Source organism: Acartia tonsa, chromosome 12, assembly GCF_053477335.1.
Source record: "Acartia tonsa isolate MP-2025a chromosome 12, ASM5347733v1, whole genome shotgun sequence".
Classification (NCBI taxonomy): domain Eukaryota; kingdom Metazoa; phylum Arthropoda; class Copepoda; order Calanoida; family Acartiidae; genus Acartia; species Acartia tonsa.
Window position 1 is genome coordinate 42,206,883 of NC_137271.1, and position 17,809 is coordinate 42,224,691.

At 33.7% G+C, this 17,809-nt stretch overlaps 1 protein-coding gene across 1 annotated transcript in view; it reads left to right on the top strand.

Annotated features, from left to right (window-relative positions):
• The window catches only part of LOC145334698 (monoglyceride lipase-like), a 166,571-nt gene extending 150,971 nt beyond the window's left edge, over nt 1-15,600 (top strand). Inside the window, exons 2-5 of the mRNA XM_080180275.1 lie at nt 2,612-2,695; nt 3,690-3,770; nt 4,105-4,168; nt 15,474-15,600. Of these exons, the coding sequence (XP_080036401.1) occupies nt 2,626-2,695; nt 3,690-3,770; nt 4,105-4,168; nt 15,474-15,558 (300 nt within the window). The 5' untranslated portion in view covers nt 2,612-2,625 and the 3' untranslated portion in view covers nt 15,559-15,600. The remainder of the gene's footprint in view (nt 1-2,611; nt 2,696-3,689; nt 3,771-4,104; nt 4,169-15,473) is intronic.
• The last annotated feature ends 2,209 nt before the right edge of the window (nt 15,601-17,809 follow it).

Genomic DNA, 17,809 nt, shown 5'->3' on the forward strand with positions numbered 1-17,809 from the left:
TGATTTTACTTTTAAATTATTTGTAGTTATATATATTTCTATTGACTGCTCGCCTGGCTACTAGAAGGAAAGGGAGATGTTGTAACTTTATCGCGAAGTAAAGGAAGTAATTTGAGGAAATCAAATGTCGTCTTCAATTTATGTTTTTTTGGACACGTCGTCTTCTATTAAAAAATAATTCAAATATTTTAAAAAAAGGACACTCCTCTTTATATTTTTATTTCAACAAGGATAACAACATCCATAGAAGCAAAGCTCTACAATCAGAAGGAAGGACAAACAAACAATAACTCTTATAGTGTGACAGAATGAAATATGTACTTAATTCTTTTTGCAAAATTAATTCAAATAGCAATCAATAAAAGGACAGCAATCAATCAATAACGAATTATTCACATTATATGTATATATGAATGATATATATTAAGGATTAAAAACTAATAGGGAAATTTTGCGGGCATGGAGGGGATAATTACTTTAGTCCCCAAAGTTTTATAATAAGGTTTTTCTTAAAAATTTGCATTAATATATCAAATTGATATAATAAAGTATCTTATTTATTGGCTTAAATGTCCTATTTTACTAAGCAGGTTTTTTTGTATATTAAGATCTCAAAACTACTTAACTATGTTTTCTCTTTTAGGTAAGCTTATAAACTTCGTTTTAAGCGATTTTTCTAGCCCCTTGATTATACAGAGCTCCATTATGCTTGGGGTATAACCGCTAGTATAAAATACAGCATGATTAAATTTGCATTAATGTTGTGGGAATGTCATTAGGATTACGACATAGTTGAATACTTAATAAAAAATAAGGTAAAACTAAATGTTCATTTATGTTGTAACTTAATTATCAGCAGCCTCTATAACCTATCAAACTAAATAAAAACATAGCTTTAGCATTTTTCCTCTTTCATTTTTTATCTGCAACAATAGTAAATATTTGGAGTGTCCTTTCAATCTCCTTTCTTTTAGGAATTTTTATGTCTGTTTTTATGATTATTAACCAAAACAAAACTAAAAAAAAGACAATAATGTCGTCTTCAACTTGGGAATTGAAGACGACATTTGATTTCCTCAAATTAATTCCTTTACTTCGCGATAAAGTTACAACAGAGAGCAAAAAATAGCTTAAAACAATCCTAGAACCTATGTGAAACTTCTCTAAACGGTAAACGATATATTAACGAACAAGCAAAAAAAACGTATAACTTCATATAATAAGATATAATAAAAAAGAGCAAAAATAAGTTCAGAGAAGTACACTCAACTATTAACTTTAAAATTTGAACCGCTTAAAAATTAAAAGTATTGTAAATACTCAGTTCATATTTCATCATCACAATGTGTTATCATAATCATAGAAAAATTCAAAAGCAAAACTTTTTTTATAATGAAGTTCATCAGCCACCTTAAAAATAAAAGTTTATCATCAAAATCAAATATATTTTTTTATATTTATTTACCTAATGTTTTTGTTGTTATTAAAAGCAAGTTATTTTTTAAGTCAGCTAAATATGATATGTTATTAGATATAACAGATCTATAGTATAGATAACTACCTCCCTTCCTTTTTCAATGACCTTATTCGTCTGCTACCAATTTATTTAATACCCACCACACCATTGGTTGATTATCAATGACCAAATTGAAAGTCGGAACAAGGACAGTGCGATGGGGAGATAAAGTTTTTTAACCCTTTCCCTCTCTAGTGTTTTACTCTAATTTAGATATAAGCAAGAATTCTATTTAAGCTCTGATTTTTCTAAATCTCACTTTAAAAAAAGTTTTGAGAGAGTTGTGACTCCTCCCCCATACCTTACCTTTTCATAACCCTTGCCACTAAATCACCAAATAAATATTGTTTGAAATAATTCCTCTATTCGACGAGTGGACTAAAGAAAAAACAAGGATGACAACATCCATAAAAGCGAAGCACTGAAACGGTAGGACAAACGGACATTAACACTTGTATAGTATCTGAACTGAATAATCAGAATTTAAAAGTATAAGAGCCGAAGCAAAATTGTAAGTAAATTTGTTGAAAAACTGCTTGAAGTAGGATAATGTTTATGGACATACTTACATTTTTGGACTTGATTATAGAGTTGCTTCGCTTATAATATTGTTCTTTGTTGTCCCAGGAATCAATATCCCAAAAATCAGATCAAACGGATAATTAGAACACTTGAAAATTTGTTGTTAAAAAAGTAGAAAAATCAACATGTTTAAAATGGACGTACGGACATTCTGGTAATGATTATAGAGTTGCTACGCTTTCTAAATCGTACCCAACTACTACAGGAATCATCATGCAAAGTTTGAAATCGATAGGACAATTCTAACTTGCCTAAATTAACGAATAAAAGCTATCTATCTCGAACGGACGGACGTACGGACCGACCCTAATTATAGAAAAGCTTCGCTTTTAAAATCCTTCCTTACTCAATTTTTTACTTTTACATATTGTTTACTCCAATGCCTACCTATTCTTAGAGTCTTTTTTATGTTCCACAGTCGGATGAGGGAAAACTACTATTATTAGAAAGAAAATTAGGTGTATTAATTGTTAAACTTTAGCTGTTAGAATTTTATATTTTTTTTTATATTTGAAGTGAATATAAAAATGTACGTGGAAGACAGCCTGACAAACAGACGTGGAGAGAAGCTGGCCACCTATACCTGGATGCCCGCAGGTAGGCATGTTATACCTGTTATAATTCATTAGATGTTGATTTTTTTACTAGAAAATAAATTGTGGTCAATCCTATATCACCTGTCCCTGCAAGGACCTCCAAAACAATTGTCTCAAAAAGTTGTCTATCTGCCAAAGTAGTTGAATGTTTGTGATTGAAAGTTTTTGCTCAATTTAAATATCAGGAAATGATTCCCAGGCTTTCTATCGGGTTTGGATGTCTGTACACGAAAAGCTAGTACCAATTTTTTTTAAAGCGAAGCTTTTCTATAATTAGGGTTGGTCCGTCCGTAACGGTTTTTTTTTCTCGTTTATTTATGCATGTTAGAATTGTCCTATCGATTTCAAACTTTGTATGATAATTCCTCTAGTAATTAGGTACGATTAAGAAAGCGTAACAACTCTATAATTGTTACCAGAATGTCCATACGTCCATTTTAAGTATGTTATTTTTTAACTTTTTTACAACAATCGGATTGATCTGATTTTTTGGAGTACTGATTCTTATATCAAAAAGATACAATGTTATAAGAGAAGCATCTCTAATCAAGTCCTAAAAATGTCAGTATGTCTTATACAGTATTCTGTATTTAAGAAGTTTTGCAACAAATTTACCTATAATTTTGTCAACTTATATATTTATATTTTGTATATTCAGTTCTGACATTCAACAAAAGTTAATGTTCGTCTGTCATACCGTTTCAGGGCTTCGCTTTTATGGATGTTGTCATCCTTGTTTTCTTTAAAAAGTCTTGAGATTTCATGAAAATTAATGTTGTTACCTAAACTCCTTAATATTTGTAGCGCAGCCGCTTTTATGTATTTAGTGCTTAAATCTTAAATTTGTTCTAATTTGTAAATATCTTTCACAAATAATAAGCTAATGTTGTTAGCTTGTTATTGTTGTAATTATTTTCTTTGCGTGGGGATGCTAACCCTGCGGGGCTACCTTGGACTATTTTCTTAATTTTATATTTATATAATTTTCTTTGTAGGTGCTCCACGATGCTTGGTGTTTCTGTCACATGGTTTCAGTGAACATCTGGGTCTATATCAGGAAGTTGCAGCATCTTTAAGTAAGTAGCTTGTAGAGTACCTTTGCTCTTAATCCTGGGAGTCACTTTTTAAAGTTTTTGTGCTATGTGTTTACGGATGTGTAACATGAATATTTTTTTCTCAAATGTAAATTTTTTTCCTTACAAATATTTGGTAGGTATAATCCTCTTATAATTTTTATAATATTTAATTTCTTATGATTTATTAATTCTCGTCAAAACTCTTTATTTGTAGCGATCTTACTCCATAATTTACTTTTGTCTGTCCGTCTTTTATTACCTACATAAAAAATGATTTCGTTTACTTGCTTTTTAGAATAAGAAAAATATTATGTTTAACCTGAAATTATTTAAGATTCCTATGGTTACCTAGTATTCGGTCATGATCATGTAGGACACGGGAAGAGTGATGGAAAAAGGTAATGATCGATAGTTTTTGGTCATGTCTGACAAGGTTTGGGGACGAAAAGAGAATATCTATTAATAATCAATTGATTGATTGATAGCATTTGGTTATACATCGAAAGAGTGATGGAGAAAGGTAATAAATGATTGATTGATTGATATCCTTCCGTCATGATAACAGAGCAGAATTAAATGATTCATTGATTTTTATTTATAGTATTATTCGGTCATTATTGGACATGTAAAGAGTGATGGGTAAATGATTGATTGATATTCGTGCATGACCATATAGTGAATTAAAAGGGTAATACAATCATAAATCGATTGATTTCTATATAGGGTAGGCAAGGTTTTTAGATAAACCATTATCCTTTTCGAAAATTGCGCATCAGCGAGAAGCTATATTTTAACATCATAGAATCCGGGTTATATACATTATACATATGCACATTTGTTCTTGGTATACTTTGAATATGTAATAAAATTGATACGTCTGTATTAAAGAATGTGTAGGTTTTAAAAGAAATTAGATAAAAATAATTATTAAGAATGACAATATGCTTAATTTACCGGACATGATTTGTGTTTACGTTACGATATTATAGAATATTCACGTACACATCTTACACAATAACTTTTGATGTTGTAATCCTTGTCTTTAGAAGTCCAGCTTTTCTTTAAAGGACGCCTGCAAGAAATAACAAGCTTTAACTGCTGAAAGACTGCCACAAGAAGACCCAATACCCCAAATTTAAAGCCTTTAGCTTCAATAACAAAAAAGTTCTAGGCATTTCAAAATAGCATTTTATGTACAATGGAATTTTTGAAAGATTTCCAATGCTCATAAAAGAAAAAACAATATTAAATTACGTCGCCTAGACACAAAATTATTACCTTATCTTTGTCAGAAACTTAGATTGCCTGTAACTGATTACATTTTTACAATAAAAACACCACATTTCATAGTCAAAATCTATGGAAAAAATTCGATTTAAATTGCATTTTGAAACGAAAAACATAGCGGAAACAAATGGGTAAACTAATACAAGCTTAGCTGTGATTGGTTGTTAAGCTGATTCAGCCTTCTGATTGGCTACAGTACGTTCGGTACAATGCAAGTAAAACTTAATTTTTTTTAATGATTTTGACTATAAAAATGGGTATTTTTATTGTAAAAATATAATTAGTTACTGGAAACCTAAATTTAGGACAAAAATAAGCTTATAATTTTGTTTCTAGGCCACGTAGTTTAATTTCAAAGTTTTCAACATGAGCATTGCAATTCTTTCAAAATTTTCATTGTACATAGAATGTCATTTTAAAATGCCTCGAACTTTTTTGTTATAGAAGCTGAAGGCTTCAAATTTGGGGTATTTGGTCTACTTGTGGCAGTCTTTCAGCAGTTAAAGCGTGGTATTTCTTGCAGGCTTCCTTTAAGAAGTATGTCTGTATGCTCTGAGACAAAGCACTTATGAACGGTCAAAGGACCACCCTCAACGTCACAAAAAACGGTTTTTGATATTATAGCCCCCATAGGGCCTATATGAAAAATTAGAGACTATTTTTCCATACAATTTGGGGTCGGAGATTCCGAATCTGGCGTCCATTTTTATGTAGCTGACCTCCTTCATGCCGAAAAACGGCGCCAAAGTTGACTACCCTTCAAAAAATCCGTGAACAACAATTTTAGCAAAATAAAAATCTACCAAATTATATGTTTAGTAATTGGGGGGGTGTATATTTATTTATGACCTAATGTCTTATCCCTTAAGATCCCCAAAGTTTGAGAGTCATTCATTCGTAGGTTTAAACACTATTGTGACTTTCTGCATACATAGATACGTTGTACATCAATTTATTCCATTGTCTTATCCCTTCTGCATATCTGCTACAGAAATGGATATATAATACGTGTCTATTAGATCTTTTCATGAAAATACCCATTCTCGAATTTCATTCTTCTGCTAACCTAAAAAGTTACTTTAGGGGCCTAGAAATACATGTACAAAATTTCAGCTCTTTATCTCTACTGGCGACCTAGCGCCAGGCATGTAAAATATCAACAGATAACGGTAGCACGGCGGTTTTAACAATATCTCAGTATTGTGCAGGTTTTAAGCTCTTCTGCATATTTCAATTTAAACACATAAGGCCAAAGATATTATATCCAAAAATTTTTTTGTCAAAGTCTACTCTACACCTAGCGCCAGTCAGTTTTCTAAAATCATGCATTTTATACCTGTGAAAAATGAAATCGCCAGCGCTAGGTGTAGAGTAGACTTTGACAAAAGATTTTTGGGATATCATATCTTAGGCCTTATGTGTTTAAGTTGAAATATGCAGAACACCTAAATTCACCTTCCAAGCCAATTTCTATGCATTTTAAATTTTTTTATGAAATAACGGGATTTCAAAACTGCCTTTTGAAAAGGCCTAAAAAGTATCTTTTTTTGTCCCTTTTTTCACTGTTTATAGTTACAACTTATTAAGATATTATTCTCAGTTAAAAAAAATCAGCGCTTCCATCACCAAAACCGGCAAAAACAGGCAGTTAAACTTCTGTACCCCTACTTAACCCCCTAACAGAACCCCCCCCTCTATCTGGGCTCCTGTTACAGATAGAGACTTAAAACTTTTTTCTGGTGATTCATGTGTATTTTTAGAGAAAATTACTTTTCTAGTCATAGCGGTCAGACCGCTCCTTATCCGCTTTTTAGCGGCCAGCTGCTAAATATTAAAACTGCTGTAGAGCAGCCAATTTTAAAGCTAAGAAAACCAAATTTTATGACGAACTATTATTTTTTATAACAAAAAAATACCTTTCTGACCATCGCCGAAAAACGACAAATAACGGAAACCGCCAATTTTGGCAGTAAAAGGGTGATTGGTGGCGCTAAATAATATTTTTATCTGTTTATAGTTACAATTTATTAAGATATTATTCTCAGTTAAAAAAAAATTGGCGCTTCCAGCAACAAAACTGGCAAAAACAGGCAGTTAAACTTCTGTACCCCTACTTAACCCCCTAACAGACCCCCCCCCCTCTATCTCGGCTCCTGTTACAGATAGAGACATAAAACTTTTTTCTGGTGGTTCATGTTTATTTTTAGAGAAAATTACTTTTTCTAGTCATAGCGGTCAGACCGCTCCTTATACACTTTTTAGCAGTCAGCCGCTAAATATTATAACTGCTGTAGAGCAGCCAATTTTAAAGCTAAGAAAACCAAATTTTACAACGAACTATTATTTTTTATAACAAAAAAATACTTTTTCTGACCATCGCCAAAAAACGACAAATAATGGAAACTGCCAATTTTGGCATTAAAATAGCGGTTGGCGGCGCTAATTAATATTTTTATCTGTTTATGATCACAATAAAAGAATACAAAAATTGGCTGATTAAGGTCCGGAAAGGGGCAACACAGTTAATTGTTGAAACTGATGTAATAGATTTTTATTTTAGTCAGATGCCAGACACAGGCAATTAAATATATTAACATTTAGAAATAGGAAAGAAAACAAAGTCATTCCTAATTAGGACAGAAGTCACTGGAAATTGATCTAATTGATCTAAGGAAGGCTACTTATGTCCTTCATCTAACAAAATCTAACTTAAGGGAGATGACTTATGTCCTTTGTCTGATAAATTCTTACATTAGGAAGGCTGCTTATGTCCTTCATCTTGCAAAACTTAGCTTTTCTGTCCTTCACATAGCAAAACCTCACAAAACATAGCTTTTCTGTCCTTCACATAGCAAATTCTTGCAAAACATAGCAAATTCTTGCAAAACATAGCAAATTCTAGCAACACATAGCAAATTCTTGCAAAACATAGCAAATTCTTGCAAAACCTAGCAAATTCTTGCAATACATTGCAAATTATTGGAAAACTTAGCTTTTCTGTCCTTTACAGCATATTCTTGCAAAATATAGCAAATTCTTACAAAACATAGCAAATTCTTGGAAAACTTAGCTATTCTGTCCTTCAAATAGCAAATTCTTGCAAAACATAGCAAATTCTTGCAAAACATAGCAAATTCCTACAAAACAAGCAAATTCTTGCAAAACATAGCAAATTCTTACAAAACATAGCAAATTCTCACAAAACATAGCAAATTCTTGCAAAACATAGCAAATTTTTGCAAAACATAGCAAATTCTTGCAAAACTTAGCTTTTCTGTCCTTCAAATAGCTAATTCTGGCAAAACATAGCAAATTCTTACAAAACATAGCAAATTCTTGCAAAACATAGCAAATTCTTGCAAAACATAGCAAATTCCTACAAAACATAGCTAATTCTTGCAAAACATAGCAAACTCTTACAAAAAAAAAGCAAATTCTTACAAAACATAGCAAATTCTTACAAAACATAGCAATTCCTTGCTAAACATAGCAAATTCTTGCAATAAGTATCCTAAACTCAAAAACGAAGTTTCAGCGCGATCTGACCACTGGTTCTTGAGATACAGTGACCTGGTGTCCTTGGTACCGACAGTAAGATTTGGGAAATGGTTCAAATCCTTAGTAAATTTGGCTAAGTCCAAAAATTTTTTGACACTTAGAATATTTTTGACCTGGTGTCCTCTCAGTAGGTACGCTTGGTGTCACCTGGGTATTTTTTCTTCAAAAATTTGACTAAGTGTCAAAATACTTTTGGACTTAGCCAAATTTACTAAGTATTTGAACCATTTCCAAAATCTTACCGCCAGTACCAAGGACACCAGGTCACCGTATCTCAAGAACCGGTGGTTGGATTGCACTGAAACTTCGTTTTTGAGTTTGGGACCCTTATTGCAAGAATTTGCTTTGTCTTGCAAGAAATTGCCATGTTTTGTAAGAATTTGCTATGTTTTGCAAGAATTTGCTATGTTTTGTAAGAATTTGCTATTTTTTGTAAGAGTTTGCTATGTTTTGCAAGAATTAGCTATGTGAAGGACAGAAAAGCTAAGTTTTCCAAGAATTTGCTATGTTTTGTAAGAGTTTGCTATGTTTTGCAAGAATTTGCTATGTTTTGTAAGAATTTGCTATGTTTTGCAAGAATTTGCTATGTTTTGCAAGAATTTGCTATTTTTTGTAAGAGTTTGCTATGTTTTGCAAGAATTAACTATGTGAAGGACAGAAAAGCTAAGTTTTCCAAGAATTTGCTATGTTTTGTAAGAATTTGCTATGTTTTGCAAGAATTTGCTATGTGAAGGACAGAAAAGCTAAGTTTTCCAAGAATTTGCTATGTTTTGCAAAAATTAGCTATGTGAAGGACAGAAAAGCTAAGTTTTGCAAGAATTTGCTATGTTTTGCAAGAATTTGCTATGTTTTGCAAGAATTTGCTATGTTTTGCAAGAATTTGCTATTTGAAGGACAGAAAAGCTAAGTTTTGCAAGAATTTGCTATGTTTTGCAAGAATTTGCTATGTTTTGCAAGAATTTGCTATGTTTTGCCAGAATTTGCTATATTTTGAAAGAATTCGCTATATTTTGCAAGAATTTGCTATGTTTTGCAAAAATTAGCTATGTGAAGGACAGAAAAGCTAAGTTTTGCAAGAATTTGCTATGTTTTGCAAGAATTTGCTATGTTTTGCAAGAATTTGCTATGTTTTGCAAGAATTTGCTATGTTTTGCAAGAATTTGCTATGTTTTGTAAGAATTTGCTATGTTTTGCAAGAATTTGCTATTTGAAGAACAGAAAAGCTAAGTTTTCCAAGAATTTGCTATGTTTTGCAAAGATTTGCTATGTTTTGCAAGAATTTACTATGTTTTGCCAGAATTTGCTATATTTTGAAAGAATTTGCTATGTTTTGCAAGAATTTGCTATGTGAAGGACAGAAAAGCTATGTTTTCCAAGAATTTGCTATGTTTTGAAGGAATTTGCTATGTTTTGCAAGAATTTGCTATGTTTTGTAAGAATTTGCTATGTTTTGCAAGAATTTGCTATGTTTTGTAAGAATTTGCTATATTTTGCAAGAATTTGCTATGTGAAGGACAGAAAAGCTAAGTTTTCCAATAATTTGCAATGTTTTGCAAGAATTTGCTATGTTTTGCAAGAATTTGCTATGTGAAGGACAGAAAAGCTATGTTTTGTGAGGTTTTGCTATGTGAAGGACAGAAAAGCTAAGTTTTCTTTCCTATTTCTAAATGTTAATTAACAATTAACTGTGTTGCCCCTTTCCGGACCTTAATCAGCCAATTTTTGTATTCTTTTATTGTGATCATAAACAGATAAAAATATTAATTAGCGCCACCAACCGCCATTTTACTGCCAAAATTGGCAGTTTCCGTTATTTGTTGTTTTTTGGCGATGGTCAGAAAAGGTATTTTTTTGTTATAAAAAATAATAGTTTGTCGTAAAATTTGGTTTTCTTAGCTTTAAAATTGGCTGCTCTACAGCAGTTATAATATTTAGCGGCTGACTGCTAAAAAGCGTATAAGGAGCGGTCTGACCGCTATGACTAGAAAAAGTAATTTTCTCTAAAAATAAACATAAACCACCAGAAAAAAGTTTTACGTCCCTATCTGTAACAGGAGCCGAGATAGAGGGGGGGGGTCTGTTAGGGGGTTAAGTAGGGGTACAGAAGTTTAACTGCTTGTTTTTGCCAGTTTTGTTGCTGGAAGCGCCAATTTTTATTTAACTGAGAATAATATCTTAATAAATTGTAACTATAAACAGATAAAAATATTATTTAGCGCCGCCAACCGCCCTTTCACCGCCAAAATTGGCGGTTTCCGTTATTTGTCGTTTTTCGGCGATGGTCAGAAAGGTATTTTTTTGTTATAAAAAATAATAGTTCGTCATAAAATTTGGTTTTCTTAGCTTTAAAATTGGCTGCTCTACAGTAGTTTGAATATTTAGCGGCTGGCCGCTAAAAAGCGGATAAGGAGCGGTCTGACCGCTTTGACTAGAAAAGTAATTTTCTCTAAAAATACACATGAACCACCAGAAAAAAGTTTTAAGTCTCTATCTGTAACAGGAGCCGAGATAGAGGGGGGGTTCTGTTAGGGGGTTAAGTAGGGGTACAGAAGTTTAACTGCCTGTTTTTGCCGGTTTTGGTGCAGGAAGCGCCGATTTTTTTTTAACTGAGAATAATATCTTAATAAGTTGTAACTATAAACAGTGAAAAAAGGGACAAAAAAAGATACTTTTTAGGCCTTTTCAAAAGGCAGTTTTGAAATCCCGTTATTTCATAAAAAAATTTAAAATGCATAGAAATTGGCTTGGAAGGTGAATTTAGGTGTTCTGCATATTTCAACTTAAACACATAAGGCCTAAGATATGATATCCCAAAAATCTTTTGTCAAAGTCTACTCTACACCTAGCGCTGGCGATTTCATTTTTCACAGGTATAAAATGCATGATTTTAGAAAACTGACTGGCGCTAGGTGTAGAGTAGACTTTGACAAAAGATTTTTTGGATATAATATCTTTGGCCTTATGTGTTTAAATTGAAATATGCAGAAGAGCTTAAAACCTGCACAATACTGAGATATTGTTAAAACCGCCGTGCTACCGTTATCTGTTGATATTTTACATGCCTGGCGCTAGGTCGCCAGTAGAGATAAAGAGCTGAAATTTTGTACATGTATTTCTAGGCCCCTAAAGTAACTTTTTAGGTTAGCAGAAGAATGAAATTCGAGAATGGGTATTTTCATGAAAAGATCTAGTGTCTATTGTGACAGAGGAATTTTGTCGTCAATTTAGGTTGCTAATATATAGTCCTCAGAAATAAGTCAATACCTTCCTCCATGGTCATGGAAAGGGATGAGGTAAACTCATAGGAGGTGATTGGGATTATAGTATACTAGCCAGCGGAGAGAAACATTTTATTCCCGTATTTTACATCAAAGTATATCCATAGCTACAGGAATCCTTTAAAAGGTTTAAATAAATAAGTTGATATTATAATTACTACTAATTACTACTACTAGTTGCTTCAACCCCAGCCTCTGGTAGAAGGACAGGAAAATAGCCTAAAACTACCCAAATATATTTGTAAAGCTTCCCTGTAAAGTACAATCCATACAGACCAGTAATTTTAAAGTTAATTGACTTCAGACAAAGTAAAAAATATAATTTTTCGGTGTTGGGGGGGGTATCATTTTTCCTAGGAACTATTTCTCTTGGGAGGGTGTAGATAACCACCCCAAAATGGTTATAAACACTCCTTGGACATATAAGAAGCATCACTGTAAAGAAGAACCATATCGGTTCAGCGGTTAGCGAGATCCTTCGCTACAGACAAATAACCTTACTACTTATATAATAGAAAATACTAGCGACTACGCCCCAATGCATTTGGGGGACTTGAGGTGAATGGAGGATTGAAGTCGATCACCCCCCCGTTATAAAGTTTTTATTAAGTTTTTAATAGAAAAGTTCAAAAAAAATGGGGGGGGGGAGGTCATTTATTCTAGTGGCAATTTCTCTTCTGAGGGTGATGTTCCCTCCCCCAAAATAGTTATAAACCTTTCCAATAGTTATGAGAAGCTACAATGTAAAGTAGAACCATATCAGTTAAGATGTTGTTACTGGGTGTTTTTTTAAAAGAACAAAAATATTGCTTAATCTAACCCACTTACTATTGACATAAATTAATGAACTATATCTTATTTTCTTCATTGGGTTGGGGAGTTTTGTATAAGAAAAAAATATTTAGCGATCTGGTGATTACAAGTAATAATATATCCAGGTTCAGGATCTACTTAGTAACAAGGATGACAACAAACAAGCTGTAAACAAAATCTTGAAAAACCGAGAAAATCACTTCATGTCGGATGGACAGACAGACGGACGGACAGACATTTGGAATTGTAGAGTAGCTTCGCTAAAAATATGTTGTTATCTTGTAGTTTTAATGTTATAAATGACAATATTATGTCAGCCACAACTGCTTTTATTTAAGTAAATATAAACTCTTGAAATTGCATATCTGTAGAATGTCAACAAGTATGGCTGGGTATATCGATCCAGGTTCTTTAAACTTTTTCTGTCTGTCTGTCCATCATTCCTTAATGCCATTTTCTCGGCTGCTATTAAAGATAGACATTTAAATTTTAAGTGAAGATTTTAATGGCATATGCACATCTAATCAATACATTGTTTTGTCCGTCGGTCAAAGCAAACATTATTTTTGAAGGTTTCGTGATTTACTTTAATTTTTTAATTTTTAAAGAACTGAACATCTGCCCCATAACTCACTTTGTCGGTTTGTCAATACAGTGATATTTTTCTGTTTGTAACTTAAGTTAATCATGAATAGGAATAGAGAAATTCACGAAAATCTAAAAATCGATCTAGCACCCCAATTAATAAACAATTCTTAATAAAACTTGGTGAAAATATGTAAAATGTAACAAACAGGTGGACAAAACAATGTATAGATTAGATGAGCATATGTCATAGGAATCTTCACTAAAAATTTCAGCTGTATATCTTGAATAGGAGCCAAGAAAAACATGTTTCCCCCATAGCGTTACGGACGGACGGACGGACGGACTGACGGACAAAGTGAATTATAGAGTGGCTTCGCTTCTAAAAAGTATGACATCCCTTAAAGTGCATTTCTAAAATCAGAAGGAAGGACAGACGAACATTAACCCTTGTAGAGTGTTAGAACTTGTAAACAAATAAGTGTAAACAAAATTGTTCTTATTTTTGTTGCAAAATTGCGTAAATACTTACGTTCAATTTTAGGACTTAATTATAAAGTTTCCTTGCTTATGATATTATACTTTGTTGTCATAGACATCATTATTAAAAAATCAGATAAATAGGATAGTTTTCCGCATTCAACAATTGGTGTAAAAAAAACGTAACAACCACTGATTGTAATCTACAGAAGTTTATCATCATTGGGAATGTATTTCAATGTATTAGCCATTGTCTTATCCCTTTAGATCCCTTTTATTTGATCTTTTTGTTACGTTTTCTTTATTCTCTTTCTCTCCCTTGTATTATTTCTTTCTCTCTCTCTCTCTCTCTCTCTCTCTCATATTCTTTTTCTCTCCATCGCATTATCTCTCTGTCCTTCTCTTTCTCTCTCTTTTTTCTTTATCTATCTCACTCTCTCTCTCTTTCTCTCTCACTTTATGTATTATTTTTCTCTCTTTCTCTCATTCACTCTCTCTCTCTCTCTCTCTCCATATCTCTCTTTCTCTTTCTTTATCTTTTTTTCTCCTTTACTGGCTCTATTTCTCTCTCTTTCTCTCTCTCTCTTTCTTTCTCGCTCTCTCTTTCTCTCTCTCTCTCTCTTTCTCCTATACTCTCTCTCTACGTGTTTCTTACCTTAACTTTTTCTTTCACTTTCTATTTTTCTCTCATTCATTCTCTCTTTTATTCTATTTCGCTCTATTTCTCTTCTTCTCTCTTCTTCTCTCTCTCTCTCTCTCTCTCTCTCTCTCTCTCTCTCTCTCCTTCTCTTTCTGTTTCTCTCTCTATTTCTCTCTTTCTTTCTCCTTTTCTTTCTCTCTCTCCCTCTTTCTTTTTCTATCTCTTTCTCTCTCTCTCTCTCTCCATCTTTCTTTTTCTATCTCTTTCTCTCTCTCTTTTTTTCTCTTTCTCCTTCTCTCTCTATCTCTCTCTCTCCCTCTTTCTCCTTTTCTCTCCCTCTCTCTCCCCCTTTCTCCTTTTCGCTCTCTCTCTCTCTCCCGCTCTCTCGTTTTGTCTTTCTTTCTCTATTCTCTCTCCTCTCTCTCTCTCTCTCTGTCTCCTACCTTTTCTTTTAATTTCTCTCTCTCTATCTTTATATATTATATTATACATTTTATCAAAAAAACTTTTCTTTCTCTTCCTTTATAATTGTCTCCTTTTCTCATTCTCTCTCTCTCAACGTTTAAGAAAGAAAAAAAATAATTATATTTATTTAAATCTAACTATCTATCTATCTTATGATCAAAATAATTTGGTAGATTTTTATTTTGCTAAAATTGTCATTCGCGGATTTTTCGAAGGGTAGTCAACTTTGGCGCCGTTTTTCGGCATGAAGGAGGTCAGCTACATAAAAATGGACGCCATATTTGGAATCTCCGACCCCAAATTGTATGGAAAAATGGTCTTTAATTTTTCATATTGGCCCTATGGGGGCTATAATATCAAAAACCGTTTTTTGTGACGTTGAGGGTGTTCCTTTTGGTGTTTTTTTTTCTTTTTAACATCAAATCTGCTAAATATTTTCTGCTTTTATTATTGTTTGTGTTTTACAATTTGAACTTGTTAAGGAAAATAACTGACCATTATCAAATTTCCCTTTACATATAACTTTTTTAGTTTGTCGATTCAACACATGATTTTTCTTCGCTACTTCTGAATGTTGTCATTCTTGTTTTTGTTTAGAGTGTACATAGAGAATGTTGACGATTACTGTGACGATGTTATTCAGCATTGTGTTCATGTCAAACTGTTTTTAACCTATTTTTAAAACGTATATAAAAAATATACTATGACACCAGTAGAATCAGACTGCAGAGCCTAAATTTGAATTAAGTCCCCAATAAACTTTTTTTGGGGGATTTAAATATTAATTTTTACTGTTGCCGTGGTCATTTTGACCAGAGCAAAAGGTCTTTTTTATTTGGGTAAAATTCGTAGCTTTTAGAGTGTTTTGCTTCATAAATATTGTATTCTGGTATAGAGTAAAATTAGGCCTTATGATTTTACTATAAAAATTCACTAAAAAGTTAAATCTTTACAATATACCAATGAATTAACATTAACATTTTTGTGTTCTTTCACCTATTTTAAAACATAAAAATTGGCTGTAAAGGGTTAAATTTGATGTCAACATGACAAGATGTCAACAAATGTTTATGCAAAAATGTGTTTATGTGAAATAGACAGACTTACACAAGTTAATGATAGAGTAGACTTAATATTCAATTCAAAATGCAAACAGATTTTTAAGTATTTATTATATTGGATTAAATGCAGTTTTTGAGTAAATAAGATTATATATTGATACTTTATTTAGAAATGGTTAAATATATTAATAATTCAAAACTACTGATTATTTAAGCTGGAAAGTTCTGAAGTAGCAGGATGTCTGTCTGTATATCAGGACACCAAGCAACAGGATGACTGTCTGTTTAATTAATACAATGTATTAATTAACTATGCACTTTGAAGGGGTAGAATATCTGCCTATGCAAACTAGCTAAAGTAGTAGGATGTCTGTAAATAGCTGTATTGGTCTTAATAAAGACTCGAACCCAAACCAGATAATGTTCTGTGTTAGGACTCTCAATATCAACTGACTTAAATATATTTTCTCTTTATTCTTTCTGAGAGCAATTGAAGAGTAATTAAGAGTAACAACTAAAATATGTCTGCAAACTTAAATATATGACATCACAACATAAATATATGACATTTACCCCCTTCTGAAACCATCCAGCTAAGCATGGTTTCACCATCCATCAGGCTGATCCAACAAACTGGGATCAACGTCTTCACTGGGTGAACCTACATCGAAATTAACCCCGGCCTCAAGTCCTTCATCTCCTTCACCCACTGGAGGAGGAGTGTTCAGCGCCCCTCCACCAACCTCAGCCGAGACACCCACTGTTGCCGCCATGACAGCATTACTCGCTGCAGCAGCTACTGGCCCTCCTACAGCAACCTTCACAGCATCATTTACAGCCGAGGCAGTATCATTCGCAACAGCCACCTCTGCAGCAACCGCTGACCCATCTGCCGGCAATGCCACCTCCATCTCAACACCACCAGCGACCTGAACACCTCCCGAAACCATCATCACCCCGTTGTTAGCCTCAGCACCGCCAGAAGTCCCAGCCTGTTGCAGCTGCCAATATGCCGCCGCCGGTAAGTCATTGTTTATTCTGCGCCGGATCTCGGACAGCTCGCTAAAAATATTAGACAGGTGCCTTTGCACTTCAGCCTCTTTTTGCGCCATCTCAGAAATAGCCTCTTGAACCTTAGTTCCCTGCCCTGCCAAAACACTTTCTACCTGTTGCCCCACCTGTTGTCCCAACTTGGTTGAACTACTTTCCCAATTATCAGTCACTGCTGTCTGTACACGCTGTACCAAATAAGAAGCCTTTTGCTGTGCAGTAGTAGCCACCATTTGCTGTACCTCCGTATCTACCTTCCTAATACATTCCATTAGATCCTTCTTATGCGTGGCCAACATGTCTTTAATCCGTTTATGACCGTCTGTCTGCCAAAGTTTCTGTGCAGTGTTCAAACTTTTGACTGATTCTTTTACAGCCTCACGAATTTTTTCCTCAACCATAGGCTTTAAAGTCACAGCAACAGAATTACTAATTCTACCTATATCTTCATCACTGAGCGGCGCCAAACCACGTCTGTCATTCTTGCGCTCAGCCTTATTCCTCTCGACTTCAGCACGCAAATCTGGTAACTCCCTCTTCTGTTTAGGCCCAAGAGAATCTGCCCCAGCAGGACGCTTGACCACGCCCCTTCTGGAAGTACCTTCCCCAGCATCATCATAAGCCTTGCTGGCTCCTTTAGTCCTGACCGACCCAGCAGCCTGTTTTGGCACAAACTTACCAAACCTGCGCCGTCCCTCACCAGAACTAGTATCTGCCACCTTTTGTTCAGGCTTGTCCGTTGGAGGCTCAGCCCAACTGTCTAGCTCCGAACCACTCTGTTCACTAGGCAGACGATCCCTGGAATCAAGCTCAACCTCAAGG